Raw genomic sequence first — 27,509 nt, forward strand, 5'->3', positions numbered from 1 at the left:
TGACAAGAGGGTCGATATATCAGTAATTAAGACTGGAATAAAATAATCTGCATTCACCTGAGCTAGATTGCCAAAGCAGGCGGGATTAGCTGGCAAACTGTTGCTGTTGAAACGGTTCCACCTTGTGAATTTATTGATTTATTGTTATTGGATAAATTCTGACATCATGAAAAGACACAAACGTGTTCATCTCTGCTGTGGTATAGAACTCAGGACAAGGTGGTTACAGACAAGAGGAGAAAGTGAGAGGACGACATAAACTTTATTCTGTCCACATTTTTGGACCAGGCCTGACTTTAAAAGAAAAGTCATCAGTCCCAGGAACTAGGTCATAGTCATAGGTCATCACCAACTCCAGGACCTAGACCACAGAATTCCCTTCCCAAGGAATAGACTGTAAATGACCACAAAAATGGGAAAATATCCCAGGATGGGGCATCTGTGCTTGGCAGCCTTATTTTATCCTGTAGTTAAACATTCATGGCACAGGAAGCAGCCCACTGACCACCTGGAGGCAAGCCAATTAGGAATCTCAACCCTTGTAACTTTCCTGGCACCCACCAATGAGGCTTTAGACTACCCAACCCTTGCCAGGATTCCTCTAGTTTCCTATAAAAGGCCTGTGTGCCTTTGTCTAGGGTGGCCATTCTGTAACATGGTTTGAATCTTGCATGCAGGTTTTCGTGAACTAAAACACTCTTGCTAATTGCATGTGTGAGCGGTGGTCTCTCCGCAGTGATTTTGGACTTAACAAACGTTCCTACAACATTGATGGTCGGGCAGTCAGTACAGGCTGGCTGCCCAGGAGCCTCCTGACCGCACACAGCTTTGTGCTTCTGAGACAGTGCTTCCCCCAATGTGGTGGCTAATGTTCATGTTCTCAGCACAGGAGACTGCCCAGGTTTGAACTTAGCGTGGACCACATAGTGAGTCTGAGGTCACAGCTTGACCACAGTGTGAGACCCTCTTGTCAGAAAACAACAAAAAGAGCAGGAGGGATGACTCAGCAGTTAAGAGACCAGAGTTTGGTTCCTAGCATTCAGTGTCTCACAAAGGTCTGTAGTAGCTCCAGTTCTAGGGGACCCCTCACCCTCTTCTGGCCTCCCCAGGAACATGCAGACAAACACTAATACAAAATAAAGATTAAAAAAAAAAAAGAAAGTCTTCCTATTCACGAAGTTACAAAGATTTTCTCCTAGAAGTTTCATTGAATCATAGCATAATAGCTGCCTCAAAGATTTCTCATTACAGATGGGTATGGTAACACAGGCCTGAAACTCCATACCTGGGATGAAGAAGCAGGAGCATTAGAAGTTCAAAATCATCCCCCTCCACATGGTGAGTTCCAGAGGCCAGCCTGGACTACAGGAGACTCTGTCTCAAAAACAAAACAAAATAAAACAAAACAGAAAACTACAAATAAAAACGAAACAAACAAAAAACCCCAGAGCCCTAAAGTCAAACTGTTGGGATGGGGGAGAGAGTGGAGACTAGGCTGTATTTATTGACCACCTACTATTTGTGAGGTCTTTGGATATAGATAAACCTTGTCCAGCAGGAGACCACAAACAGGAGCCAATGGAAGAAATAATTGCATAATTAATTACTCGATTAAGGGACAGGAAGCTTAGTGGAAGGAGAAAGGTATTTTTTTTTTTTTTTCTTCTTCCAGCTTTTGCCTTCCTTATAGGTCCTTTCAGGTGGGGGTGCGCATGCATGATGTCATTGGTGGAGCAAGGACGCAAGGTGGTTCTGGGGTCCTCAGGAGGCCCTGCAGGTCTCTTAGAGAGGGTCATTCCTGCAACCAGCGACTCAGCGGCGCGTTCAATGAGCCGTCTACGGTCAAGAGGAGCCCCTTCCCTCGATGTAGGGCAGACAGCGAAAGGAAAGAGGCAAACAAATAAACAGACGGATACTATAAACAAATAGCGAGGAGGGTTTCCCGAAGGGCTACTGCTCCCGAAAGCGGGGACGCGTCTGCCCTGTCTGTCCACACCCCGACCACGCGCTACTTTGCAAAGAGGTCACCGGGCTGGCGAGGAGCGCGCGGGTCCCGGGGACCCCCGCGTAGCACGAGCTCCCCGGGAGCGCGCTTCCGAGAGCCGCGCCTGCCGTGTGCGAGCGCCCCCTGGCGGGGGGCCCCCGGCCACGCCAGCCGCGCACAGGGGAGGGGGCGGGGGCGCCGCGCACGCGCACGGGCCGGCGGCGCGCGCCGAGCGGGGGGCGCCGCGCGGTGCAGCCACGATGGAAGGGGGTGCGTACGGAGCGGGCAAAGCCGGGGGCGCCTTCGACCCCTACACCCTGGTGCGGCAGCCGCACACCATCCTGCGCGTCGTGTCTTGGGTAAGGAGCCAGCCAGGCGGGCTGGGGCGCGGGTCGCCGGGGACTGGCGCGACCTCACCTGGCCGGGGCGGCCCTGCCGACGCAGTGGATCCCGGCCGTTCGCCGCTTTCCCGGCCCCTGCCACCGAGTTCCTCAGCCCCGTCGCCGTGACCTCCAGGCTGCTGTCGCTGCTCTGCAGCTAGCGGCTTGGTTCGCGCGCGTCCGTGGGGACGGAGCCCGAGTCTAAGGCCGATTATGGGGGCGCGGATCAGGGCGTGGATCTTCTAGCTAGGGCGGCTAGAGCGCACCGCTGCACCTGCCGCGCGAGGTCGGGCCCTGAACCGGGAGCTAGGTTTTGTTTTTTTTCTCTCTCTCTCACCCCGCACGCTGCGGAGCCCTGAGTCTGGAGCCTGGATACTTGGGTTCCTTCGAGACCCGCATCTGCTTCGCCGCGTGACCTTGGGCCGGGAACCACCCAAGATCAGGGAAACGAGGGATTCAGTTCTGAGCAGGGTGGGGAACGTCACCTCACCGTCATGCCTCAGTTTCTCGATTTATAGGGGTGGGAGGAGCCTTCTTGAGGCCCCCTTGGGCGCTGACATTTTATGAATCCGCAGCACTCCCATCCCCAGCGTACACCTGAGTGGCTGCTAGGTGTTGCCTGGAGAAGGCTCCCTTCCACGCAGTGGAGAGCAGCCTTCTCTGTTTTCAGCCCACCTCGTCGATGCCGGACCCCCAGTGCTGGGTGGGGCGCAGCTCAAACCTGGGAGGGTGGGGCAGAAACAGCTTGAAGGGGAGGCTCAAGGGGCTTTGCACCCCATGGGGCCCATTCCTAGTGTGCTAAGACTGGAAGAACCAGCGTTGGTGACACAGGTCAGGGACCCTTGGTAGCTGTGATTGAAGTCAGCTGTGACCTGGGCTTGCTGAGGTGCCCTTCTTTCCTGGGTTTCAGGGCCATATCAGGATCTGATGGGTGGAATGGCTTGAGATTTATTCTGGTCTTAGGAAATGTTTAAATGTCCTCCTTACAGGGAGCCTTGTTTCTGTTACTCTTTATGGCCATGCAGCCCAGATATATCTGTGAGGGTTTGTGACACCGAATTTATGCATTTTGGCACTCCTCAGCTTGCAGAAGCCCTAGGTAGAGAAGGAACCCTGGGGACACATGCCTGGTCGGATGGGTTGACTGTGGGCTGCTTCCTCTGACCCCTCTGGAGTCCCTGGCTGGGAGGTGGAGTTGTGGCAAGTGTTGTGTTGGGGCGTGGGTGTTTTCTTGTGCTTGGGTCATTTCTACCGGTGATGGCTTCATTTAGCAAAGCTTTTTTGAGTCTGTCAGGCCCGGAGATAGGGCAGCATGACTCAGGCTCAGCACCGATGCTCAGGGAGCCCACAGTCCCACTGGGGAGGGAGCCAGGACAGGGGTCTCCCTGCTGTGGAATTGAAGTGCTTCGTGGAGGTGATGTCATATTGGTTCTAGTGGGATGGACGTCCGGGTAAAAGGAGGACATGCCATGCAGGAGGGGGAAAAATTAACTAGGTCTAGCACCCACACACTGAGCTTGGGAACGGCTCTTTCTGTCACCAGAGGATGGGCTTCTGCTCCAAGGGAGGTGGCAAAGCCAGTAATTTCCATATTGGAAAGGATGTAAAAGGTGATCTGGTCCAACTGCAGCCCAAAGCCCTTTATGACCTCCCAGCTCAGCTCACACACCCAGATGCCAGGTGCTTTATCCTTTTAGCAACAGCATGTACCATAGGCTGGAGAAAAATGTTGTTAAAATCTAGAGAAGAAGCTTTGATTCTGGGCGGTGGTGGTGCGGGTCTTTGATCCGAGCACTCCAGAGGCAGAGGCAGGTGGATCTCTGAGTTTGAGGCCAGCCTGGTCTACAGAGTGAGTGCCAGGACAGCTGGAGATACACAGAGAAACCCTATCTCAAAAAAGCAATCAATCAATCAATCAATAAATAAATAGATAAATAAGTAACTTGATAAAAAGGGCAGGGGGTCCTTTGAGCAGTGGCCCATGCCTGTAATCTCTGTATTCAGAAGGTAGAGGCAGAAGCCTGGGCAACATGAGACTGTCTAAAAAGAAGATAAATATTTTTGCCCCTCCACCTGATCATTAAAGTAATACCTGCTGATTATTGGACAGCAACATGGGATACAAAATATCATTGAGGTACACACTTAGAAAGGGTGAAAATGGGACTTGGGGTATGGTTAGGGGTAGACTGCTTGCCTAGCAAGTGTAAGGCCGTGGTCTTCAACCTCAGCTCTGGGTGTGTGTGTCTGAGGAAGTGGAAAAAGAGAAATGGTTTTTTTAGGTGGTAAATTTCATGTTGTGCCCTGTTGCCTCTGTTCCCTCTTTGGGATATAGAGTGGGATATAGAGACATCCTAACACATTCTGGAGTGGGGACCCATCCCTTCTCTCAGCCTTCACGGTTTCCCATCTACTGTGGGGTCTGGCAATCCCAGACTTTCCCACAGAGCTAGGGAGCCCGAGCTGTGAGTCCAAGGTGACTGATTTGTTCGTGTTTGCTTAGATATCCCTGGCTTTAGCGTTGCTAGCCCCAGATTTCCAATCCCCTCAGTCCCATACAGGCTGAGACCACTGATATAGGACCCCACAAAGACGTGCCCCAGCGCCATGTGCACACAGACTTATGGGTCTGTAGAACTGGTAGAGGATGATCTCTTTTTTTTTTTTCTCTGTTGTTTTTCCGGAGATGGCCTTCAGATCCTTACCATAAAAGCTGTGGGGCCTCGCGCAATCTGGACCTTGTGAATCTTGAGTCCCTGAAGCCTCTTGGCTTCAATGACACAGAAGCAGGGCTTCTCAGAACCCACTGGTTTCTTGACTCTTCCCTGTCGCTTCTTCCCCCCGGGGCTGGGCAAGTCTGAGGTGGGACTTTGTCCAGGGCAACTGCAAGCTGTCGCCTCCATCTGTTTTTTAATTATTCTCCCCCCATCCCCAATTCTTTTTTAAAAAGACAGAGTCTTATATAGCCCATGCTGGCCTCAAACTTGATATCTAGCTGAGGATGACCTTGAACCGATTCTCCTGACTGCACCTCCCTCTGGTGCTAGGATTAGAGGTTGTGGCACCACAGCTGATTTCATTAGCAATGGTGGTGGAACTCAGGGCTTTATGTATGCCAGGCAAACCCTCCACCAACTGAGCTACCTCACATCCTCAGCCCCCTTTTAAATGTTTTAAAATTTTAACTTAGATTTAAAAAAAATATATTTTATTTTATTATTTTTTTTTGGTTAGGGTTTTTTTGTGTAAAAGAGCCCTGACTGTCCTGGACTCACTCTGTAGACCAGGCTGGCCTCCAGCTCACAGAGATCCACCTGCCTCTGCCTCTCAGGTGGGGATTAAGGGCATGTGCCACTACTGACTGCCTGGCTCATTTAATTTTTTTATGTGTATGTGTGAACATTTGTGCAGGGGACTGGGGAGAACAAAAGAGACCATCTGAAACCTGGAGCTGGAATTTGGGGCATTGTGAACCTCCTAACTAGGGTGCTGGGAACTGAATACAGGCCCTCTGGAAGAACAGCACTTGCTCTTAACTGTAGAGCCGTCTCTCCAGCACCTTGCACTTTTTGGTTATTGTTGTTGTTCTTGAGACAGGATTTCTCTGCGCAACCCTGGGGGCTAACCTGGAACTTGCTCCATGGATCCGCTTGCCTTTGTTTCCTGTGTGCTGGGATTAAAGGCACACCTTGGCTGCTTTTTTTAAAGATTAATTTCTATTTATGTATGTGTATGTGTGTTTGTGTGTGCATGCCATGTGAGTGTACGAGCTCACAGAGACCAGAAGATGGCATCCAATATCCTGCGGTTGGAGTTACAGGCCGTCTTATGTGCGTGATGGGAACTGAACTCAGGTTCTCTGGAAGAGCAAAGAGTGAGCCACTTACCACTACTTACCACTGAGCCATCTTTCCAGCCCCATTTCTTATTTTTTCTCTCTCTGGCTTTTCAAGACAAGGTTTCTCTGTGTAGCCTTGGCTGTCCTGGACTCACTTTGTAGACCAGGCTGGCCTTGAACTCGAAGAGATCTGCTTGCTTCTGCCTCCCAAGTGCTGGGATTACAGGTGTGTGCCGCTACGCTCGGCTTCTAGCCCAGTTTTTAACTTTAGTTTGAGATAGGGTCATGATGTATAAACCCCAGGATGTCCTTGAACTTCCGATTTTCTTGTCTCCCAAGTACGAGGATGATAGATGTACAGTCCATTTTTATCCCAGGTGCTGGGATAGGTGAGTGAGTCCTTACCCCCATGACCTAGAGGAGCAAAGCTGAGCCTGGGGGAAAAAGAACAAAGGCCAGGAAGGCAGAGGGAAGAAGCCAGAAGCGGAGGGAGGAGGGGACAGGCAGATAACAAGGTAGTTGGAGAAGCCAGGCTTGGAAGCCAGACCTGAAAAACCTGCTTCCTGAAGGGAGAGTAAGCAGGGCACAGGGCAAGCCTGTGGCAGTCTCCTTTAGACCTGATTGGCTGTGTGGCCGGAGCAAGATGTTCTGTGAGCCTCAGTTTCCCCATTTGTTACGTAGGAGGACATTGGCGTAGATGTTATTTATTTTATTTTATAGTATGAATGTTTTTGCCTGTATGTACGTTTACACACCACTTTATGCCTGGTGTCTGTGGAGGTAGGAGAAGACATCGGATCCTCTGAAACTGGAGTTATGCCTGCTTGTGAGCCTGGTTCCCAGCATGTGGGTGCTGGGAACTGAACTTGGGTCCTCTGCCAGAGCAAATGGTGCTCAACCACTGGGCCATCTCTCCAGCCCCAAGGTATGCCCATTTTTAAAGAAGCAATGCAAAAGCTGGGCGTGGTTGCGCACACTGCTCATCCCAGCACTTGGGAGGCAGAGGCCGGCGGATCTCTATGAGTTTGAGGCCAGCCTGGTCTACAGAGTGAGTTCTAGGACAGCCAAAGGTACACACAGAGAAACCCTGTCTTGAAAAACCAAAAGAAGAAGCAGCAGCAGCAGCAGCAATGCCAAAAGGCTTAGTCAGTGAGGTGCTTCCTGTACAAGCTGAAAGATCTGGGTTTGGATTCCTAGCACCCTTGAGAGAACCAGATGTAGTAGCTTGTGTCTGTATCCCAGCACTGGGTGTGGGCAGATACAGGCAGGTCCCTGGAGCTCTGCCAGCCAAATCAATGACTTGCAGGGTCACTGAGAGACCCTGCCTCACAAATAAGGTGGAGAGCAGTAGCGGAGGACACCCTGTGCTGACCTCTGGCCTCCACATGTATGTACACACACAAACACTGCAGGGGGCCGGGGGTGGAGGGGAGGAGGCTCGTTGGCACACACACGTGAGAAGAGCAGAATGTTGCTGGAGCTTGGCAGGGTGGTCATACTTCCTGGGTTCTGGGGGAGCTTTCTTTTCCAGGCATGGAGTTTGGCTCTCTTCTCTGTTGAGGAGGCAGGAGCAGGGGAAGTGACTTGGGGGGGGGGGGAAGAGGTGTTTTGGCTGGTACAGTCCCAGGCTGTCTGCAGAGGCTGGGACCATGAAGGAAACCCAACCAGCCCGATTTCTCAACTAACCTGCAGTCACAGAGCAAGTGGACACGGCCTGCACACTGGGTCTTCAGCCCCTCCATCCTTCCTGAAGTCCCAATCTGTGACCTTGTGTAAATTGCACTGTAACCTGGTCTGTCCTAATCCTTGGACCCTCAAGCTGCTCAGTGAGGGCTGTCTTCTTCCCACCTTCTCTTTGTCAGGCCTGAGGTGGGCCGGCACAGGGTCCTCCTGTCTATTCAAGCAAGTTTTAGGCCCTCCTCCAGCTTCAACTGCACAGCCACCCTGAGACTTCTCTTCCCTTCTGGCTGTCCAGTTCCAGGGTGATTCCCCTGGCCTCACACACCTTCCCTGGTCTGCAGTGCTTCAGTGTTGGTCGCTGTGCCTACTTCTCGTCTGTCTGATTGTTTCCACACCTCAGCCCCCTTCCTCCATTGTCTCATTCTTATCTGACACAGCCACTAGCCAACCCTAAACCATGTGCATCTCGTGTCCAGTTGTCCTTGGCCCCCTTGTGTGTCCTCTCCCCTGAGTCCCATGATCTCAGACTTGGACATCTGAGCCACAGGCCCTCCCCATGACCCTCATCCCCAGACACTTTGGCCCCTCAGTAGTTGTGTGTCCCTGGTCAGCCACCTCCACAGCTAGGTTAAATCCATCCAGTCCCCTACACTGCCCTTCCTGGGCCAGCTCCCTGTTTGGTGGCTCAGGCTTCTGGATATTGTCCCTGGATGCCCTTCCACTGACTCCAGATGCATAGGGTGTGGACTCCGTGTCCTCGCATTTAACCTGTACTCTGAGGGTGTTTTGGATACCTGCTCCGGGCAATGGGGGATCCCACACAAATGAGGGAAAGATGGCCCAGAATCCAGTTAATATATGGTGGAGAACCAGGAGGAGATGTGTACCCTGGCTTGAAGAAAGGGAGGTGACACGAGAGTTAGCAGGATGAGAAGCAACCAGGAAGAAGGAGCTGATGGCATAGGCTGAGAGGCATAGCAGATCTGAGTGGCGCTATGTAAGCCTTGGGGACAGGGAATCTGTCAGACCCCCAGTGCCGGGTGCTTCTTGGGAGGACTTTGGGTGTGTGAGGTGGGACTTGTCCTCCTCTGCCCCTTTATTTTACCGCAGCTGTCATCTCCCCTGTGAAGCCTCCCTGGGTCCCCCAGCTTACTCCCATACTCCCCACTGCCCTTGTACACCGGGCCGATGGCTGAGACTTGGCAAAGCTGCAACCTCTTCCATTTTGAGCATCTCCAGAGGGGAGCCAGGGCTAGGAGAAACGGCGGTGTCAGGCTGGGGTGCATCATCTGATAAGGTGAGAGCCAGCAGCTGAGAGTGGTAGACTCTGTCCTCATTGGCTGAGGGACTCCAGAGCCTCTGTTGTTCCATCTCTGAAATGGATTCACCTCTCTGGGTGGGCTGGGTGCTTATGTCCAGCTATGATAGGCTCTGATGTGACAGAGGACACTTCTCCAGGTGCTAACTGCACCTCACTTCCTCCTTCCTTCCAAAGGGGGCAGAGGTGGTGCTGATTGAGGGGTGTTAGCCAATCAAGGCAGCCCTCTGGGTCTCAGTCTTCCCCTTCCTGGTGAGGCTTGGGGTCCCCATGTTTTGTGTTTTCATAGCCTCAGGAGGAAGAAGTTTGCTAACATCTCAGCACCCAATGAAACCTGGTTCCTGTGCCCAGCCAGCCAGCACCCTCCCCCTCCCCAAATGCCAGGACCACATGAGAACAGCCTATGTGAAGATTACCAACTAATCCCCAAGGGCCATATCCAAGGCTACAGGGAGAAGAGGCCCAGGCTCTCCAGGCAGATGAGCTGCTGCTGGGAGCTGTCACGCGTCCCTGCGCTGGCTTCTCTGCTTCCCTCACATGATCTTGTGGGCCTTGGACCTGTCTGTAGTAGAGCCCTTGGCAGCCTGACTCATCTCAGCATGGTTGCCTGTCCCGGGCACAGGAGGCAGGACCGGGGTTAGGGAGGGGGCTGCATCCGCTCAGAGGCTGGCCGGAAGCCAGGTTCAGCTCACCGTAGGTTGGGAGAATAAGCGCTTTGCTTGCAGTGGTGTGCACAGTACCTCCAGCCAGGGTTACTGAGACGTTCTCTCCTTGAATTCTGTACTGCTTGTGACTGTCAGACTGGCTCCTGTTCCCCTCCAGGCCTACTTCCTGCTGGGTGCAGGGAGACTGAGCCCAACAATTGAGCTATAGGGAACAACTTATATAAGCACGTTATCAAGGACACTGATTGGAAGCTGCCCTGGATCCGAGAGTCCTGTCTGGAGGGCTGCCTGGGGCGGCTCAGACTCAGAGGAGCCGGCCTTCTTGGGACAATCTGGGGAAAGTTAGGTATCCCAGGCCAGGGGACAGCCAAGGGCATAGGCTTTGAGATTTCATTGCTTCAGAGGGTAAGCTTGGTAAGGAGCCAGAGGAAGAGGGTAAGGGCCCCAGCGGGAAGGGTGACTTCACCTCCTAGGTAAATGAGTGTCTGTTTAGTAGGGACTGGCTAACATGCCTTGACTTAGGGTTAAAGAGAGCCTGTTGTGTCATTGGCTGAAGAGCTGTGGAGGTGGCCTGGACCCAGGGTGGTAACACGAAGCGTTACAGAGTTCTGTGGGGAAGCTGAAGTAACAGGCTAGGTGGCCAGATTGGTTGGAGGTGAGGCCTAAGACCCTCTGTGTGGGTGAGTGGTTGATGGGAGTCTTGGGGGAAGAAGCTAAGGGTAAGACCCTTGCTTGACTCAGAGATGTGCTGGGAGATGAACAGGGTATTTGAGGTGAGTGATACCTGGCTAGCTGCTGTCTGGGGCTTGATTAGAGAAGGCAGTGAGGTGGGGGGCAGGCTGCCTAGCTGCCTGAGCCAAAGGGTGGGGACCAGGCTCCTCCCAGCCACCTGGCTTAGGAATCATTGTCTGTGCAGGGCCAGAGGAAAGTGTGGGGTTGGGAGCTTGCAGGGCAGGGGTGTGGCCTTACAGGGTGCTGACGATAGTTTATCTGGGTAAACGTGACATTTATCTAAAGACCTTTCCGGACCAGTGTGGTGGCACATGCCTGTAGTCTGATATCCAGGAGGTTGAGTCAGGGGGACTGTTGTGAGTTCAATGCCAGCCTGGGCTACATAAGCAAATACCAGACTAGCTAAGAGCTTGTCTCAAAAAGAAAAAATAAAGTGTGTGTGTGTGTGTGTGTGTGTGTCTGTGTCTGTGTCTGTGTCTGTGTGTAAATATGTCAATGGATAAGAGTAGTTGCTGCCTTTCTGGAGGATCCAACCAAGTTCATTTCCCAGCAATCATTATAGGTGGCTCACTACAACTGCCTGGAACTCCTGTTCCATGGGATCCAAAGTTCTCTTCAGGCCTCCTTGGGCACCTACACACACGGCACTCACTCACACAGGCACACACACAAATAAAAATAGATCTAAACATAAGGAAAGTTTTATTTAAAAAAGAGGAAAGGAAAAAAAAAAAAAACCCACCGTTAATGCCTAGAGCTTCTGGAGTTGCTGCGGCTGTCCTGTGCCGGCTGGAGGATGGGGTCGGGGAAGGGAGCTGATCTCAGAGCCCTCAGTTGGAGCAGGCACAGGCCTCCTGGCTCTGTCCTCCCTGCTGGCCATTTGGTCCCTTAGGGGAGGGGTAGGTTGCACAGGGCTGTCGTGGTGTCCTGGAACTGGGGTCTGGAATCTTCCCCTTCTGGAAGCAGCTGCAAACAGGGTGCTGGCTCTGGATCTGCCCTGGAGTGCTCTGAAGGGGCAGAGGTCATGCCCCTGCCTCCTGCTGAACCTCAGCCTCCCTACTGGGTAACCGCTACTTTGTTGGGATGCGTGTCTCCGTGACTATTAGTGGTCAGTCTGTAAGGTAATTTCTGTCTGGCCCTCTGGGGCTGCAGGTGGCACAGAGTCTCGTGGGGGGCAAACACTAAACATCCCAACCTATGGGAAGAGGGAGGGAGAGCCACCAAGAAGGAAGTACCCAGAAGGTCGTCGGGGTCGCCACATCCTAAGAGTGTCTCTAAAAGTGAGAAGGCGTTGTCTCGCTCCTGTTAGATGGAAAAAGGAAGGAAAGGAACAGCATGTGCAGAATTTCACAGCACCCTGCCTACCTCCATCCCTAACCCCCCAGTGGCTGACCAGGACACAGGGGTCACAGAGGCTCAGGACTTCTGGGGTGACTGGTTCTCTGTACCTCTGTATTTAGCAGGCCAGCATCCTTAAATTCTCCTCTGATCTGATCGTCCTTCTGGCTTGCTGCAGAGTTGGCCACGGGTCTACATCAGGCACCATCTGGGATCTGTTTCTAAAGACAGGCTGGATGGATTCACAAGATGGAGTCACCCACAGGACGGGTGGAAACATGGCAGAGGCCTGCTGTTTACCCGGGTTTTTTCTTCCTAGCTTCTTATTGTATTTATTCAGGGGTGCCTGCCACATCACACGCGTGGAGATCAGAGGACAGCTTTCAGTTCTGTCCTTCCACCAGGATCCAGGGATTAAACTCGAGCTTTGGCAACAAGCATGCCTTTCCCAGCTGAGCCCCTCCTCACCATTTTTACCAGCCATTTGGGAGAAGGGGGTTCCTTCTGAGCCTGCTGCTGTCAGGTGGCCCCCTTGTCTTGTCCTGCTGTCTGGGTCCCCTGCTGTTTCTGGTCCCTGGTTCTGCCTGTGAGGACCTTTCTCCCTACCCCACAGCATAGTTAAAACCGCAATGTATTTTCCCCAGTGTCCTGGCTGCCACTAGATCCATATACAGTTTCCTTCTGGTTTAGTTTCCGGTTCTCCGGTGTCTGCTTACGCCTCTCTGTGGGTTCTCTGCAGTCTCTGCAGATCTGGCCTTAATGAGCTACCCAGGGAGGCTGCCTGGCACAGGGCATCCGCTTTGGATTGAGGGAGCCTGGCATGGCAGTGCTGGCTCCACCTCAGCCTGGGAGACCTAGTCAGTCCGCAGTGGAATGAGTGTGTCAGTCAGCGTACACTTCAGCGCGCACTGTAGACCCTTCCTCTCCCCATGTCTGCGAGAGGCAGAGCAGCAGACACTTGAGACTCTGTCCCCTGCTCTGGGGCTTCCCCCTCGGAGGAGAAACTAGAGCATTGCTACACGTGAGGAGTCCTGTAGGGGGTTCCGGAGACCTGTAGACACTGGTTGTAGGTCCTTGGAGACAAGTTTGTCCATCTGTAGGCCCGTGGGCCTGCAGGGTGTATGGTGTTTTCAGGCGCGCACCCCGCAATCACTGTCCAGTTCGGTGTTCTTTTCTTTCGCTGTGTGGGATCTGGGCAGATCCTGCAGGCTGCATTCCACTGCAGTCCTCGCTCTCGCAGTTTGCTCCTGGCTCTTTCCAGCCCGGACACCACAGGAGCTCCCTGCAGTCCCTCTCAGAGCTGTCCAGCTACTTCTTTGCAAACTCAGGTTAGATCAGGTCAGTTGCTCAGCTGCTTCTGAGTCTGCCCTTGGCTCCTGGACCCACCCTGACCCCATAGGTCAAGAGCCCAGCCTTTGCCTACCTCGGTGACCTTAATTCTCAGATGTCTTCCTCTGGCTGTGAGTCACCCTCAGCTTCCCTGGCCTCCCTCTTAACACAGTGAACTTATTTGTACCCTAGGGCCTTTGTACTTACGGCTCTTCCCGGGGCCATCATTTTCGAGATACCTGATTGATTCAGGGACTTTGCTGCAGCCTGGCTCAGTGGTCACTTCGTCAGAGGTCCACCTGCCCAACACACTCTGTCTCCTTCTGTGCTGCTTAATGCTTCTTTGTGGTACATTTCACGTACGTACCTGTCTCCTTCAGCGTGAGAAGGGACCTTGCCTGCCTCGTCGTTTTGGTGTAGGTGCACATACAGGTTGCTCAGGAGTTGCTGTTGAATGACTTAAACAGTCAGCTCCAGGAAGAGGCCTCCCAGGCCCCACCCTGTGCAGTGTACCCTGAAATCTGTGTACCCATGAAGTCTGTGACCTCTCCCTGCACCTGTCACAGAGACCAATGTCACGTGTGGGGTGTGACCTGTGCTAGGATGTCTCCAAGGAAGAAGACCTAGGAAGGAGCCTAGGGCAGGGAGAGGAAGGGAGGAAGCACATTGCTGAGGGGGAGCAGAGCCCCCAGAAATGAATGGGGCTGGTGCCCAGTTGGCCTCTGTACCTAGAAACTAAGGATGTATCCATATGGCAGAGAGGAACCCCAAAAGGGACCTGGGGCTATGTTGGAGGGAGCAGGACCAGTGAGAAGGGTGCTGTGATTCAGAGCCTGGCCTTGTCACCCAGCTCCTTCAGAATCCTGTGCTCATTGCACCCAAAGACACAGTCCATCAGGCCTGTGTCCCACCCATCACTAATGACTGCTGCAGCTCTTACCCTCCCTCCCACTCCTGCATCATCTCCTTGGTCCATCCAGTCTCTCTGCCTCCTTTTCTCTGCCTGGATTATGTGTGTCCCAGGTCCGAGCACAGCTGGCTCCTTCCCAGACCATCTCCAAGGGCCTGTCTTCAGGACCCTTCCCTTCCCTTTGCATCCTCTTGACCTTCTCCACAACCTGAGCCTCCTGTCACCCTGGGCATCCACTCCCCTTGCTGTACATCAGTCCAATACCTGTGACACTCACTTGGGTCATTTTTCCCCTGCCTCCACAGGCTTGCCATGTATGGCCTTCATCCCTCAAAGTACATCGGGAGCCCTGGGCTGTTGTTGTTCCCCTTGAGTTTGAGTTCAGAGAGGTGAAATTGCACAGCTAAAGTTGCTAGCTAGACCCAAGGCAGGCAGGGATTCTCTGAACAGACTTGTACCCCCCCAGGGTCATTCCCCACAGGAAGGTCCTAGTGTACTCAATACCCATTTCTGCAAGGTTCCAGGCACGAGGAAGCCTACAGCCTGTGCTGAGTGCCTGACCAAAGCCGGAGCCTGCTGTGGGGCCACAAGCCGCCCTGTTCCTGTCCTTCTGAGGGTGTTTTGATCTTGCTCCTCACCCTCCTGGGGACACATGTCTCCAGCATTTTTTTCCTGGTCTCTCCAAGGACTCTGCCCAGCTCCCTTTAGACACTCAGCCTTAATGGTTCCTCTTCAGTTTCCCCAAGGCCCAGATTTCCGCCTGCCTGCTTCTCCGCCCTCTCCCCAACTCACTCCAGCTCCTCTTTCCAGCCTTTGGGGAGCCCATTTTCCTTGCTTTTGAGAAGTGGGGCCCGCTCTTGTCAGCTCCTGCTGCAGTGGTATATTTTCCGGCCACAGGAAGCAAGCATCTGAGCACGCAGCTCTCGGGCAGTGTTGCTCAAGAGAGGCCTCTGCCATTGTTTCTTCTTGCCCATAGCCTCCAGGGAAGGAAAGCAAACTGAAAGGCCCTCTTTCTTACTCCTGAGGCATGCCCGGCTCTTGGTGTGCAAACCTCCCCACGTGGAGAGCTTGGTATTGTTTTTTGTTTTTTTAAGTGCCAGGCTAGCTAGCACCTAACCTACCAATGACCTACATCCCCTGTGTATATGTGTGTATTTACGAGTGTGCCGCAGCGCCCAGGGGGAAGTCAGTTTTGCGGAGTTGTTTCTCTCCTTCCATCTTTATGTGGGGCCCGGGAATCGAACTCAGGTCACTGAGCTTGCGCTGCAAGCACTTTTATCCACTGAGCCCTCTCACCAGAAGATAATTTTTCTAGAAGACCATAATCTTCCTTTAGTGTCCTGAGCTGGTCGTCTCAAAGCTCCTTCTTTCTCTTCTCGGGAAAAACTTGCACAAATCCTCCGAGTGCAGCTTTCCCTGTCTTCTGTATCTTGCAGTGCTCCGCATCCTTCAGTGTCTTGTGAAGTGCAGCTTCTTCATGGAGGTGCACATTAAAGCATTCAAACATCCCAGTGCACAGGGGCCCCAGGCGATGTCACGAGGCAGCAGCTGAATGGAACCACTGTCATATGATGGTGTAGATATTCGAGAAGGCAAGAAAACAGTGTGAATGGTTCTCAGAGTTCCCTCCTAGTCCACCTCACCCCTTCCTTCCTCCTCCTCCTGGGTGTCAGCTGTGGCAGGGACCATGCCTGGTTAATACTGAGGTGATAGTTCTTTATAGAAAAATGAAAAAAGGGGCTGAGGAGATAGCTCATCAGTTAAGAACGCTGGATGCTCTTCTGGAAGCCAACAGTTCGAATCTCAGCACCCATGTGGTGGCTCACAACCATCTGTGTGGTGACTTCAATCCCAGGGGGAATCTGACGCCCTCTTCTGGTCTCTGTGCTGCACAGACAAACATCCCTACACATAAAATTTAGAAAAAAAAAATTTTTTAAGACAGGGTTTCACTGTGTTACCTTGGCTGTCTGGACTCACTTTGTATACCAGGCTGGCCTGACACTCACAGCGATCTGCCTCCCTCTGCCTCCCTGAGTGCTGGGATTACAAGTGTGGGCCACTGTGCCCTGCTAAAAAATATTTTTAAATAAACGGAAAGTAGGAGCTGAGGAGATGACTCAGTTGGTAAGTTCTTGCTGTGCAGGCACGAGGACCTGCCTTCCGTCCCTCGTTAGTATTCATCTGAAAGCCGGGCACAGTGTCGAGAGCCTGTTCTAGTAGTGATGGGCGGGCAGAGACGGAGGATCTCAGAGGCTCACTATATCCAGTCCATCTAGCTGAATCACTGGGCTCCAAGTTTAGTGAGAGATCTTGTCTCTATGAGTAAGGTGAAAGCTGGGTGTGGTGGCACACGAGTTCGAGGCCAGCCTGGTCTACAAAGACAGTCCAGGAGAGCCAGGGCTGTCACACGGAGAAACCCTGTCTCGGGGGAGGGGAGGGTAAGGTGAAGCCTCTGGATATTGATTTCTAGCCTTTACACACACACATGCAGGCACGCACAGAGATGCAAAGCAATGGCGGGTGGGAATGGACAGCAGCAATGCCTCCAGCTTCCGCCTCCAGCCCGCCTCAGGCCACACTTGGGTGCTAAGCCTTCTTCAGTGTCTTTCCGAGATCCGGCCTTTCCCCGTCCACGCATGGTTTTCCTGGGAGAAGAGCAGCCCAAGGAGTAAGCATGAAGGTGAGAGGCAGGTCTCTTGTGTTTGGGCCCCATTCCCGTCACTTATCAGTTGTGCAACTTCAGGCACATTCATTCATAGCAGCACCTTTAACGGCCCCGCCTACAAAACGCTGATGGTACCGACATATTAGTTAGCCGCTGCCACAGAATAAATTGCCCCCAAACTGACGGCCTTAAAACAGCGGCCGTGTGTTACCTCGGTTTGTGGGGGTCAGGAAACTTCTAGTCTCTGACACAAGGCACAGTGTCAACCAGGGCTGTGGTCTCGTGTGATGGCTCTACATCACTTTCAAGTTCCCTAGTGGGCTGCTGATGGAGGCCTTCAGCTCCCGTCAGGCTGCCAGCCAGAGACTTTTCTCCGCCCCTTGTCATGTGGGTATCTGTGGTGCAGCTTCAGACACAGCAGTCAGCTTCCAGGAGAGCAGATGGGACAGGAGACCAGAGAGTAGTAAACAATCCCTTAGCCCTTAAATGATCCTTTCATCACGTCACACTTAACAGAATAGACATTGGTCATATCTTCCCCAGGTATTCCTTCATCTCCCTCCTCCTGAGCCCTCTCTTCCCAACAAGTTCTTACCTTCGAATCTTTGCTTATTCTATTTATTTATGTGTGTGTGCATTTGTATGTATAGCATATGTGTATGTATGCTATGTGGGTGCAGTACCCACAGAGGCCAGAAGGGGGCATCAGACCCCCCCCCCAAAAAAAAAGCTGGACTTACAGATGGTTGTGAGCCACTGGAAATGGATGCTGGAAACTGAACCCAGGCCCTCTGGAAGAAGAGCAAACTCTTAACTGCTTGCCATCTCTCCAGCACTGTCTTTGCGTAGGTTGCTTGCATGAGCGTGGTAGGGGTTTATATACTTGGCCAGACACAGTCCATCAGTCCCACACTGTGAGGAAGATGGCTGCCCTTCCTCCAGCAGTCATGGCCACCTGTAGCTCCTCAGAGCCGGTGGGCCCTCATGAGTATGTATGCTTTTTTTGTTTGTTTGTTTTTCAAGACAGGGTTTCCCTGTGTAGCTTTGGCTGTCTTGGACTTGCTTTCTAGACCAGGCTGTTCTTGAATTCCCAGAGATCTGCCTGCCTCTGCCTCCCCGAGTGCTGGCTGCCACGCCCAGCTTTTTTTTTATTTTTATTTTATTTTTTTGAGTCCAGACACTTTCAAACCACATTTTGTCCGTTAGAAGCAGATCACCAGGTCAGTGACTGTAGGGTGTGCCAGCAAGACATGGGTTGAGCTAGCTGTCCGTCCAGCTGAAGTGAACAGGGTTGGCTATGGCTGTAAGTGAAGTGGCTCATGGGATACACCGGGTAGGACCAGAACTCTTGGACTAGCCTGGAATAGCCCTAGCCATTTCAGAGAGCCACACTGTACCGAGCCGGGCAGGTGACAGGAATGGTAGTTGACCTGGACAGGGGAGTGGAAGGTGTATGACTGAGGAGGACCCACGTTCCCTACTCTGGGGTCCCAGTCAGCCCTGGGACCCTTGGTGTCAGGTGGTGGGAGAGGCTGCATGTGCTATGGTATTAGGAAATGGTTGATGCTGCCTGTGCTGTGCGGCCTCAAGTAAGTGGCCCTCCCAGTCTGGGCCTTCTGCGTGATACCTCCTGCCTTATGTTCACAGTGAGCCAGGCTACCGCTGACAGGGGAGGGGAGCTTCCCTGTGCTCACGCCTGTTCCCCTTCGCCTGCAGGTTTTCTCCATTGTGGTCTTCGGCTCCATCGTGAATGAGGGCTACCTCAACAACCCGGAGGAGGAGGAGGAGTTCTGCATCTACAACCGCAACCCCAATGCCTGCGGCTACGGTGTGACCGTGGGCGTGCTGGCCTTCCTCACCTGCCTGCTGTACCTGGCCCTGGATGTGTACTTCCCGCAGATCAGCAGCGTGAAGGACCGCAAGAAGGCCGTGCTGTCCGACATCGGCGTCTCGGGTGAGCCTGCCTCCGGGTACCCCTTAACCACGTGCTGAGAGCTCTCCTCCCCACCCTTCCCTGAAGTGACAGGCTAGGGGCCATGGTTGACAAGGGGAGCGGGTTAAGTCAGCTCTGGTCTCGGTGTCCTTCTGCACCCCTCCCTGGGGAGCCTGGAATCCCCTCTTCCCTTGACCCTGGGCAGGAATGCCACCCTTTGCCAGTGTCCCACCCTTGGGAGTCCCAGAATTAGCCTGGCGGGCACTTTTAGTATGATTAGGATCGTGGCCCCTGCTTCCAGGCCTGAGGCCCCCTTGGCCTTCTAGAACGAATGAACTCGGGCTAGATGAATGCTCCCTCCTTTCCGTGGAGTTCCTAGCAGCTCGTCTTGGGCAGGCTGGTGCATGCTTCCTCCATTCCGGACGGATACACAGAAGGCCTTGTCCCCTTCACCCAGCCCACACATCAGCTTCAGAGGAAGCTCCATTTAGGGGGGCCTCTGGAAGCTGCACATAGGGGGAAGTGGAGGTCCAGCCTGGGCAGCCACTATTGTCCTTTCCCAGCCCCCTCCCCCAGTTCTCTAGAAGTCTGGGCAGGGTCCCTGCATCCTGCTCCATGCATTAGCAGCTGGCCTTCCAAACCTAGCCGCGTCCCACCTTTTCACCTTCCGCCCTGTACTCCAGGCCCTTTGAGTCCACTTGTCTTTGACCTGCCCTCTTTGTGGTCTCCCCCACCCCAACTCTGTGTCCTTCCAAATCTGGCTCCTTCTCTCTGCTCACCCCCCTTGCCCGTCATTTGTGGGTCAGGGAGCATGGGATCACACTCTATTCCTTGGTGCCCTGTTTTCTCCCCCTTTCTCTGTGTACGTCACTGACATCCGACCCTGGGCACCCCAGCCTTCTGGGCCTTCTTCTGGTTCGTGGGGTTCTGCTTCCTGGCCAACCAGTGGCAAGTCTCCAAGCCCAAGGACAACCCTCTGAACGAAGGGACGGACGCAGCCCGGGCTGCCATCGCCTTCTCTTTCTTCTCCATCTTCACTTGGGTGAGTACAGTGCCCATAGAGTCCCAGCCAAGCCCAAGCTAAGGCCTGTGGAGTAGATAGGCTGAGCGAACCCTGCTTCCTGGAGGGAAACTTGCTCCAGCACCACCTGCAGCCTCCCTGAGCAAGGCAAGCCCTTGCCTGGCTGTGGAGCAGCTTTCCTGAGAGTGGGGCGTGGACATCACAGTGTAGCGCAGGCTGGCCTTGAACTCACGAGCCTCCTGCCTCAGCCTCCATGGGCATGTGCCAAAGCCTTTGCTGCTCTGTTTTCAGGGAGGTCTCCCGACTCCAGCGGAAAGCTTCCTATTGGCTCTGCTTTCCAAACAAGGAAACTTCGGCTCAGTCCCTTAGCAGTGGGCTTATTTATTTTGTGTCTTTTTAAGGAATTTTACTTTTAGGCTGGGCGGTGGTGGCCACGAGTTTAATCCCAGTACTCTGGAGGCAGGTGGATCTCTGAGTTCAAGGCCAGCCTGTGCTACAGATTGAGTTCCAGGGCAGCCAGGGCTACCAGAGAAACCCTGTCTCAAACAAACAGGAAAAAACAAAACAAAACGAAACACTTGCATATGGAGTGTACCTAGGTCCAACATGCTAGAGGCTGTTCTTTTCAGGGCTAGCCCAAGGTCTCAAGGACTCCACATGCCATAGCAAGGCTAGCCCCTCTGCGTGGGTCTATTCATGTCTGTTTCCTCCTTTCCTAATCTCCCTCCTGTGGAGAGGCTGGGGTCTCAGCAGCTCCCTCTTTTCCCTCACTGCTCTGGCCAGAGGTCCCTGTACTTCAACCCTTGAGCTGCACACAGTGGGCTTTCCCTGCCCCCACTCTTCTTTCAGTGACTTCCCCTCCCCTCCCCTTATCTCCCCTCCTCTCCCCTCCCCTTCCTTTCTTTTTCTTTTGAGACAGGATTTCTCTGTGTAGCCTTGGCTGGCATGGACTCACTTCGTAGACCAGGCTGGCCTCGAACTCACAGAGATCCCAGAGTACTGGGATTACAGAAGTGCACCACTGTGCCTGGCTCAACTTCCCTTTTATTTTGAGGACCCCAACAGCCATCTTCTGGGTCACTCTGCATACCCCCGTATTGAGAGATAGGGTTTTAAGGTTCAGGTCCCAGAGGTGAGCCATGGTCACCGTATAGCTCTTGATATTCTTCAGGACTGGGCAGGAAGATCAAGATGACCCCAGGGGGATCTCGTTTGGGAGGAAGGTACCCTAAAAGTAGGATGTCCCCCATCCCTGCCTCTGGCTGAGATGGCTGGGGCCGACAGGAACACAGTGATTGGCCTGAGGGCCAACACCTGGCAGACTGGTGCTGCTGCCCGCACCTGGCCTTCCTGAGGCAGCTCTGCCCTTCCGCCTCCTCAGTGGCCTCACCCCCGCTCTCTCCGGCAGAGCCTGACTGCAGCCCTGGCCGTACGCAGATTCAAGGAGCTTACCTTCCAGGAGGAGTACAACACACTGTTCCCTGCCTCGGCACAACCGTAGCCTCCGAAGGACAGGGACTCTACACCCCAGCAGGGCCCATTTGCAGGAATGGCCCAGGACTGGAGATGCCTGACCACTAGGGCAGGAAGGACGGGATGAGGCTAGCTGGAGGAGTGAGCTATGGCTCACCACTGCCTCTCTCATGCTGTATTGCTTTCTTTGTTTATTCTTTGCATTTGTTCCTTCAGTAAATGTTTATTGAGCAGCTGTTTTGTGCCTGTGTGGATTAGACAGGTCCCTGGCCCCAGGAGCCTATTAGCTGGGGAGGGATCGATAGCCAAGCTTCCACAAAGTGGGGTGGGCTGTCAGAAGGTGTGAAGTGCCTTATGGAAGGGGCTGAGCTATGGACATTGATAACCTGTCCATTGTAGTGCAAAAGGACAGATTATCGTCTTCCTGGGCTGGCTGCCTTCAGAGGGCTGGCCTGGAGTGCTAGAGGATCTCTGGCCTGGCTCAGTTCTCCTGTGCTGTGTGACCAAGAGCAAATTCTTGCTCTCCTCTGAGTCTCGTTCAGTTTTCCTAGCCTGACTGATAATGGATCAACTTCTTCAGGCAGCTGAGTAGGTTGAACAAGGGCCAGCACAGGGCTTGGCACAAGGATGCTCAATAGATATCAGTTCTGTTGTTCATTTGTTCATTCACTCATTAATTTCATTCATTCATTCATTCATTCATTCATTCATTCATTCATGCATGCATGCATGCCTTGGGGTCAGGTGCATCTCCATAAGCCCTCCTTGGGGAGTAAATACTTGTTCTTGTCCTTGGAGTAAATACTTGTTCTGCCAAAAGACTTTTGCCTCCAGATACTCAGTGCCTCCTTCGGGCCTCCAGAGCCCGGGCAGCACCCACCTATGCCTGTAGTCCCTGCAGGGCACGCTGCTGCTTTCCTGTAGCTGAGTGCAGAGTGAGGCTGCAGGCATTGGAGGGATGCCAGTGCAGACAGCCTGCTGCCCGATGAGGTGCCAAGTGGAGTACAGGTCCCAGAGAGCTGGGCACAGTCCCTCAGCCTCCTCTCTACGGCTCTGCTGGGCCATGTCCTTCTCTTTTCCTATACGTGGCCTCTTGTACTGGCTGGCCATGGGGGGCATTGACATAGGGACAGGAACTAAACTAGTCTCAGGCACAGTCTCCAGAGCTTCTAGTGCAGTGCTTCTCAATGTGCCTAATGCTGTGACCCTTTAATACAGTTCCTTATGCTGTGGTGACCCCAACCACAAAAGTTTTTGTTTGCTTGAGACAGGGTTTCTCGTGTTGGCTGTCCTGGACTCACTTTGTAGACAGGCCTGCCTCTACCTCCCAAGTGCTGGGATCAAAGGAGTGTGCCACCATGCCCAGGCCCATAAAGTGATTTCGTTGCTACTTCATAACTGTCATTTTACAAATGTTATAAATCATAATGTAAATATCTGATAAGCAGGATCTCTGATAGGCAAACCCCAAAGGGGTCATGACCCATAGGTTGAGGACCGTTGCTCTAGTGGGAGGCCTCTCCCTGGGAAGTCTGTGGAAGTCATTGCTCCAGCCTCCTGCCTCTGTGCAGGCATCATGAAGTTGGGGGGGGCGGAGTAGGGAGAGCTTGGTCTTTAAGTCTCTCCTGCCCGCTAACCACAGCCCCAGAGAGCCCTGACCCTTCCTCAAGGCCCTCCCAGGCCAGGACGCCGATGGTTAGGGCTGAATTTCAGCACTCTTTGCCATGGATCCCTCTCCACTCTGCCTTCATCTTCCCAGCCATGACGTAAGAGTGGGGGCTAGAAAGGTCTAGGGAAGACTTTCTCTGCGAATTACAGATTTGGTGCGCCCTTTAGCTCTCCACGGTCAGCATCCTCGTCCTCTCTCTGCATGTGGCGGCAGCCAGACTTTTCCCTGACTGTGTGCTGAGAGAAACAGGACCCAGCATGGCTCCAGCAGTCACGGTTCTGAGAGGTCCTGCGGTTCTGAAACATGCTCTACTGTTTAGTTCTGTCCCCAAACTGCCTGACCAAGCATCGAAGCTGAAATTCGCTTCGGCGACAAGTGATTTCAATTCCAAATAGTAATGACTTAAAACAAGTTCCCAAGGCTGGAGAGGTGGCGTGAGGCCTGCATAGTGGCTCTGGATGTCGTCATTGATCTAGGCATCTTCAGTCCCCGTCTCTTACCCATCCTCCACCCCAGTGTGTTTTAGCAACTAAAGCTCCAGCTATCACTTCTGCTTTTCAGGCATTAGATCAGAGAGTGGGAAGAACATGGCTGTGTATCGTTGGCCGGGAGTTAAGTTCGAGACTGTGCCCCGCTACAAACAGAAACGGAAAGATGGCTCTTAGGTGTTGGGAAGAGTTCTCCGTTGTAGGCAGCCTTCTCCCCCAGTTCACATAACACCCCTGTGGATGCAGTTGGGGAGCAGGTTGTGGGTCTTTGGGCCATCTTAACCCTCCAAAGCAGAGCGGTCTTGGGGCAGGTGATTTCTGAGGCTCTTTATGGCTGGCCGGCTGGCTGGCTGTGTGAACATTCCTTCCCCTCAGTCAGGCTTGGGGCTTGGAACGTCTGTAACCCTCTGCAGTCTGTCAACTAACCTCTACTAACCCAATACTCTTGTCTGTCTCTCCCCTAACCACCACCCCCGACCTGTCCTCGACCCCACCTGCCCCCATCCCAGGCGGGCCAGGCTGTGCTGGCGTTCCAGCGGTACCAGATTGGCGCCGACTCGGCCCTCTTCTCCCAGGACTACATGGATCCCAGCCAGGACTCCAGCATGCCTTACGCGCCCTACGTTGAGCCCAGCGCTGGGCAGGATCCTGCTGGCATGGGTGGCACCTACCAGCATCCAGCCAACGCCTTCGATGCTGAGCCCCAGGGCTACCAGTCGCAGGGCTACTGAGCATCTCCTCCCCCCCCCCCCCCCCCGGGTGGTGGTGACAGTGACCGCCTAACCCTGCTGCTGCCCTTCCATCCTAGCTCCCTTCCCTAACACCCTGCTCCCTCCCAGGTGACCCTGCCTAGTACCTGCTCAGCCTCCGGGTGACTTCACTGAGGCCCAGTGCAGCTGGGGCGGGGGTGTCAGGGAGCCAGGCTGGGTGTGTCCACATGTGTGTGCAAGTGTGTGCCCAGCAGGGATCTAGAGGGTGGGGCCCAGGGGTTATGGTCATTCATTGTGTCTTTGGCATTCACTGAGCACCTACTGTATACCAGGCCTTGCTCAGCTGGGGAGGGAGAGAGAGAGATAGGGGAAAGGTGGGACAGGTGGACAGGAAGTTTGGCTGCAAGGGAGCTCAGCCACGTGTTGAGTGAGGTCAGTCAGAGGAGGCGGGCCATCATTCCCGGAATCCTTGATAGACAACTGTCCTCCTTGGACTGCCGGAGCTATCCCCATCTTACGGGTGAGGAAATGAGAGGTCAAGGTACCTTGTCCAAGGTCGGCCAAGGGGCCGATGTTGAGGCCACATCAAGATGAGCCAGAGCTCAGCCAGCCTTCTCCTCATTTCCTGTCCCTACACCCAGGCTGTACCACTCAGTGTTACTCTAATTGGGGTGGGCTGGTGGGTGGGGGCAGCGCTTTAAGACCTGAGTCCCATGAGACACCATGATTTGGCTCAAGCCAAGGTCCTCTTCTGCCTCAGTTGCTTTCCTCCATGCGGGTCCTTTCCTCAGTTTCAGTCTTCTCCTAGAGGGCCCCCCCAAGCTGCCCTTGTCCCCCTTGTTTTGCTCCATACTCAACATGTCCCACAAGGAACTCTTTCGGGGTGTGCCAGAACCCCCCCCCCTTTGCAGTTTCCCAAAGGAGTGGTGACCATCCCTGCCTCTTGGAGGGCTCACTGAGCCTCCTCCGTTCAGGGCTGGGTAGACAGGAGGCCAGGAGGTGGTGGAGACTGGCCCAAGGTCCCAGCGAGCAAGCGGTGGAGCTGGCCTTGCTGCCTGCGTTCATTGGCTCCAAGCACCCAGCGAGGGGCTGCGCCCTTGTCACCACCTGGGACACTGTCCTCTCTCTGCTTGTCTGGGTGAGCAAGGGTTCAGGGCTGAGCAGTGGGGGGCCAGGCCAGGAGCTTTGAATTACAGGGTCAGTTTGAGCAGCCACGGGTTACACTACCCACCAGATGGCGCACAGTGAGACACTACGGAGGGGTCTCAGAGAGACCTCGGACCGTAGGAAAGAGAAGAGCAGGTTGTCTCAAAGGCAGAAAGGAAAGTGGGTGGGGCCTAAGGGGACAGCTAGGAGGCATTTCCACACTAGGTGCTTCCCTTCCTGCGACAGGGAACCCAGAGGGAGGCTGTCTGTGCCATCCTAAGATACACCAGCTGCTTCCTTGGGAAGCAGGGCAGGTGTGTCCCCACCACCTCATCCCATGCTCCACAGGATGCTCCCAGGCAGGTTTGCTCTTCCGGTACCCACGTTGGTGTGGCGTCGCCCAGGGTGTCCGTCCTCAAGGAGACTGGAACGCACATAGGCACAGGGCCCGATACGGTGGGAAACATGGCTTGAGTGCCGGCCTGGGGAAAGACAGTTGGAAGGGCAGGAGTGTCAGAGGCCTAGAAGGAGCACTGCCACCCCCTGATCAGAAGGGGAAGCTGAGGCAAACTAGGAAGGGAAATAGAACTTTCCCAGTCCTCAGAACTGGGAGCATAGAGAGTTAGCATTGGAAATTGGATCCAAACTGGGGTCTCCAGGTTTGCTTGGGGCCCACAGTGTTGGGAGAGTGACCCAGGTGGCTGAGTGACAGCTGGCTGTTGCTAACTTCCATTTTCCACACCTGGGAAGAGGCTCCGTGTACAGCCCAGTGCCCCTCCCCCCCTCCCCCGGTGACCCAAGTAGGAACAGCTTGGACAATGTGTGACTTAACTGATACCAGACCGGAGGGGAGACCGTGGCTACAGACGTGTTTGTGCGTCACCAAGAGGCTGTGAAAAGTCCTGGGTTTTGCTACTCCAGACTCAGAGCCTTCCCTTCTGGTGGGCACTAGAGACCCGAGGACCGCCCATCTGTTTCTCCCTGGATGGCAACAGGCAGCTGGTGGTGTCAGGCAGAGGGCAGGGTGCTGGTTAAACTCTGCCCAGCCTTGGGCATCTATCCTCTTCCTCATCTTCAGGCTGGGGAAGTGTATAGGACCAGGAGGAGCTGAGCCACTGGGACCTCAGCCTCTCCCCTCGCTCCAGGTGCGTGCCGCCATCATGGTCGTGATATCAGACAGCGTGGCGAGAGGCCTGAGGAGGATTTGTGTGCGACCCAGGCTTCTGATTCAGTGGTTTAGGAGGGGTCGCACCCCCACAGCCAGAGCACCCCGGATTAGCTTCTCCTTTCCATTGCCTCTGCTTTCCTCCCACACTCTCCTTGGAGAGGGTCCCCCACAGCTGGGTCCTATGGAATTGGGGTTCCCTTTTCCCATCAAGCACAAAAGAAGGTCTAGGAAACTTGGGTTCCACACGAGTTTAGAGCTGCAGGGGTCTTTGGGAGAATGATATCTCATCGAAGGTCAAGCACAGAGTGAGACTGGGAGCCCCGTCTTCTGCCTTCTGAGGTGACCTGTCCTGTGCAGTCACAGGCCATCTTGCCTGGGTGGCACCTGATCCACCTGGGATGTAGCAACCAAGGGGCTCATTCTCAGGGGACTGGCACCAGTCTCTGCTCCATCTGCCCCTAACAATTCTTGATCTTCAAAGACTTGGGGTTCCAGGCTTTTCTCATGTAACCAAGAGCTCCCCCTTGTCACCCCTGGGGCGCCTCTAATAACCTTTGATCCATAAGCCCTTTCATCTCTAAAGAGTGTGAGCAGGAGTCCCCAGAGTTTATGGAGGAGGGACTGGGCTAGCCATCTCCCAGTGCTACCCCTGACCTATACTCCCGCCCCCTGGTGCCCACAGCTCTTGTCTGGGTGCCCCGGCCCCTCCCGCAGCGTTACTGCCTGTGTATAGTATAAATATATATATTTTCTATATATAAGATGTATAATATAAGGCTCCACAATATATCTGTGTGTATGTGTGAGAGCGCGTGTGTGTGCGTGTGTGTGCGTGTGTGTGTGTGTGTGTGTGTGTGTGTGTGTGCTTGCGAGTGCGGTGATGGGCGGCCCCCAACTTGGGCCCTGCTCTAGACCCTCCCCCACCTGGTTAAGCCTCTCCAGAGTGGATCCAGTGGCCCCTCGGCACCCTCCTTTATGACATCCATCCATCTGTGGTCAACCAAGTGAAGGTGGTGACTTCTGGTGACATAGTAATAAAGTGAAGACTCCAACACGCCA

General features: G+C 53.8%; 1 protein-coding gene across 2 annotated transcripts; it reads left to right on the forward strand.

The window, feature by feature from the left end:
* Positions 1 to 2,209: 2,209 nt before the first annotated feature.
* On the forward strand, positions 2,210 to 27,509 carry Syngr1 (synaptogyrin 1). 2 transcript variants are annotated; one of them, XM_055602917.1, is made up of 4 exons: positions 2,210 to 2,343; positions 18,559 to 18,796; positions 19,672 to 19,817; positions 23,936 to 27,509. In XM_055602917.1, the coding sequence occupies exons 1-4, from the start codon at positions 2,245 to 2,247 to the stop codon at positions 24,155 to 24,157; spliced, it is 705 nt and encodes a 234-aa protein (XP_055458892.1). In that variant the 5' UTR covers positions 2,210 to 2,244; the 3' UTR covers positions 24,158 to 27,509. The 2 variants fall into 2 exon arrangements, with proteins under 2 accessions (XP_055458892.1, XP_055458893.1); XM_055602918.1 differs by lacking the exon at positions 23,936 to 27,509 and adding an exon at positions 21,205 to 21,523.

The sequence above is a fragment of the Psammomys obesus genome, unplaced genomic scaffold (assembly GCF_907164565.1).
Source record: "Psammomys obesus unplaced genomic scaffold, mPsaObe1.curated_primary_1811, whole genome shotgun sequence".
Taxonomy (NCBI): Eukaryota; Metazoa; Chordata; class Mammalia; order Rodentia; family Muridae; genus Psammomys; species Psammomys obesus.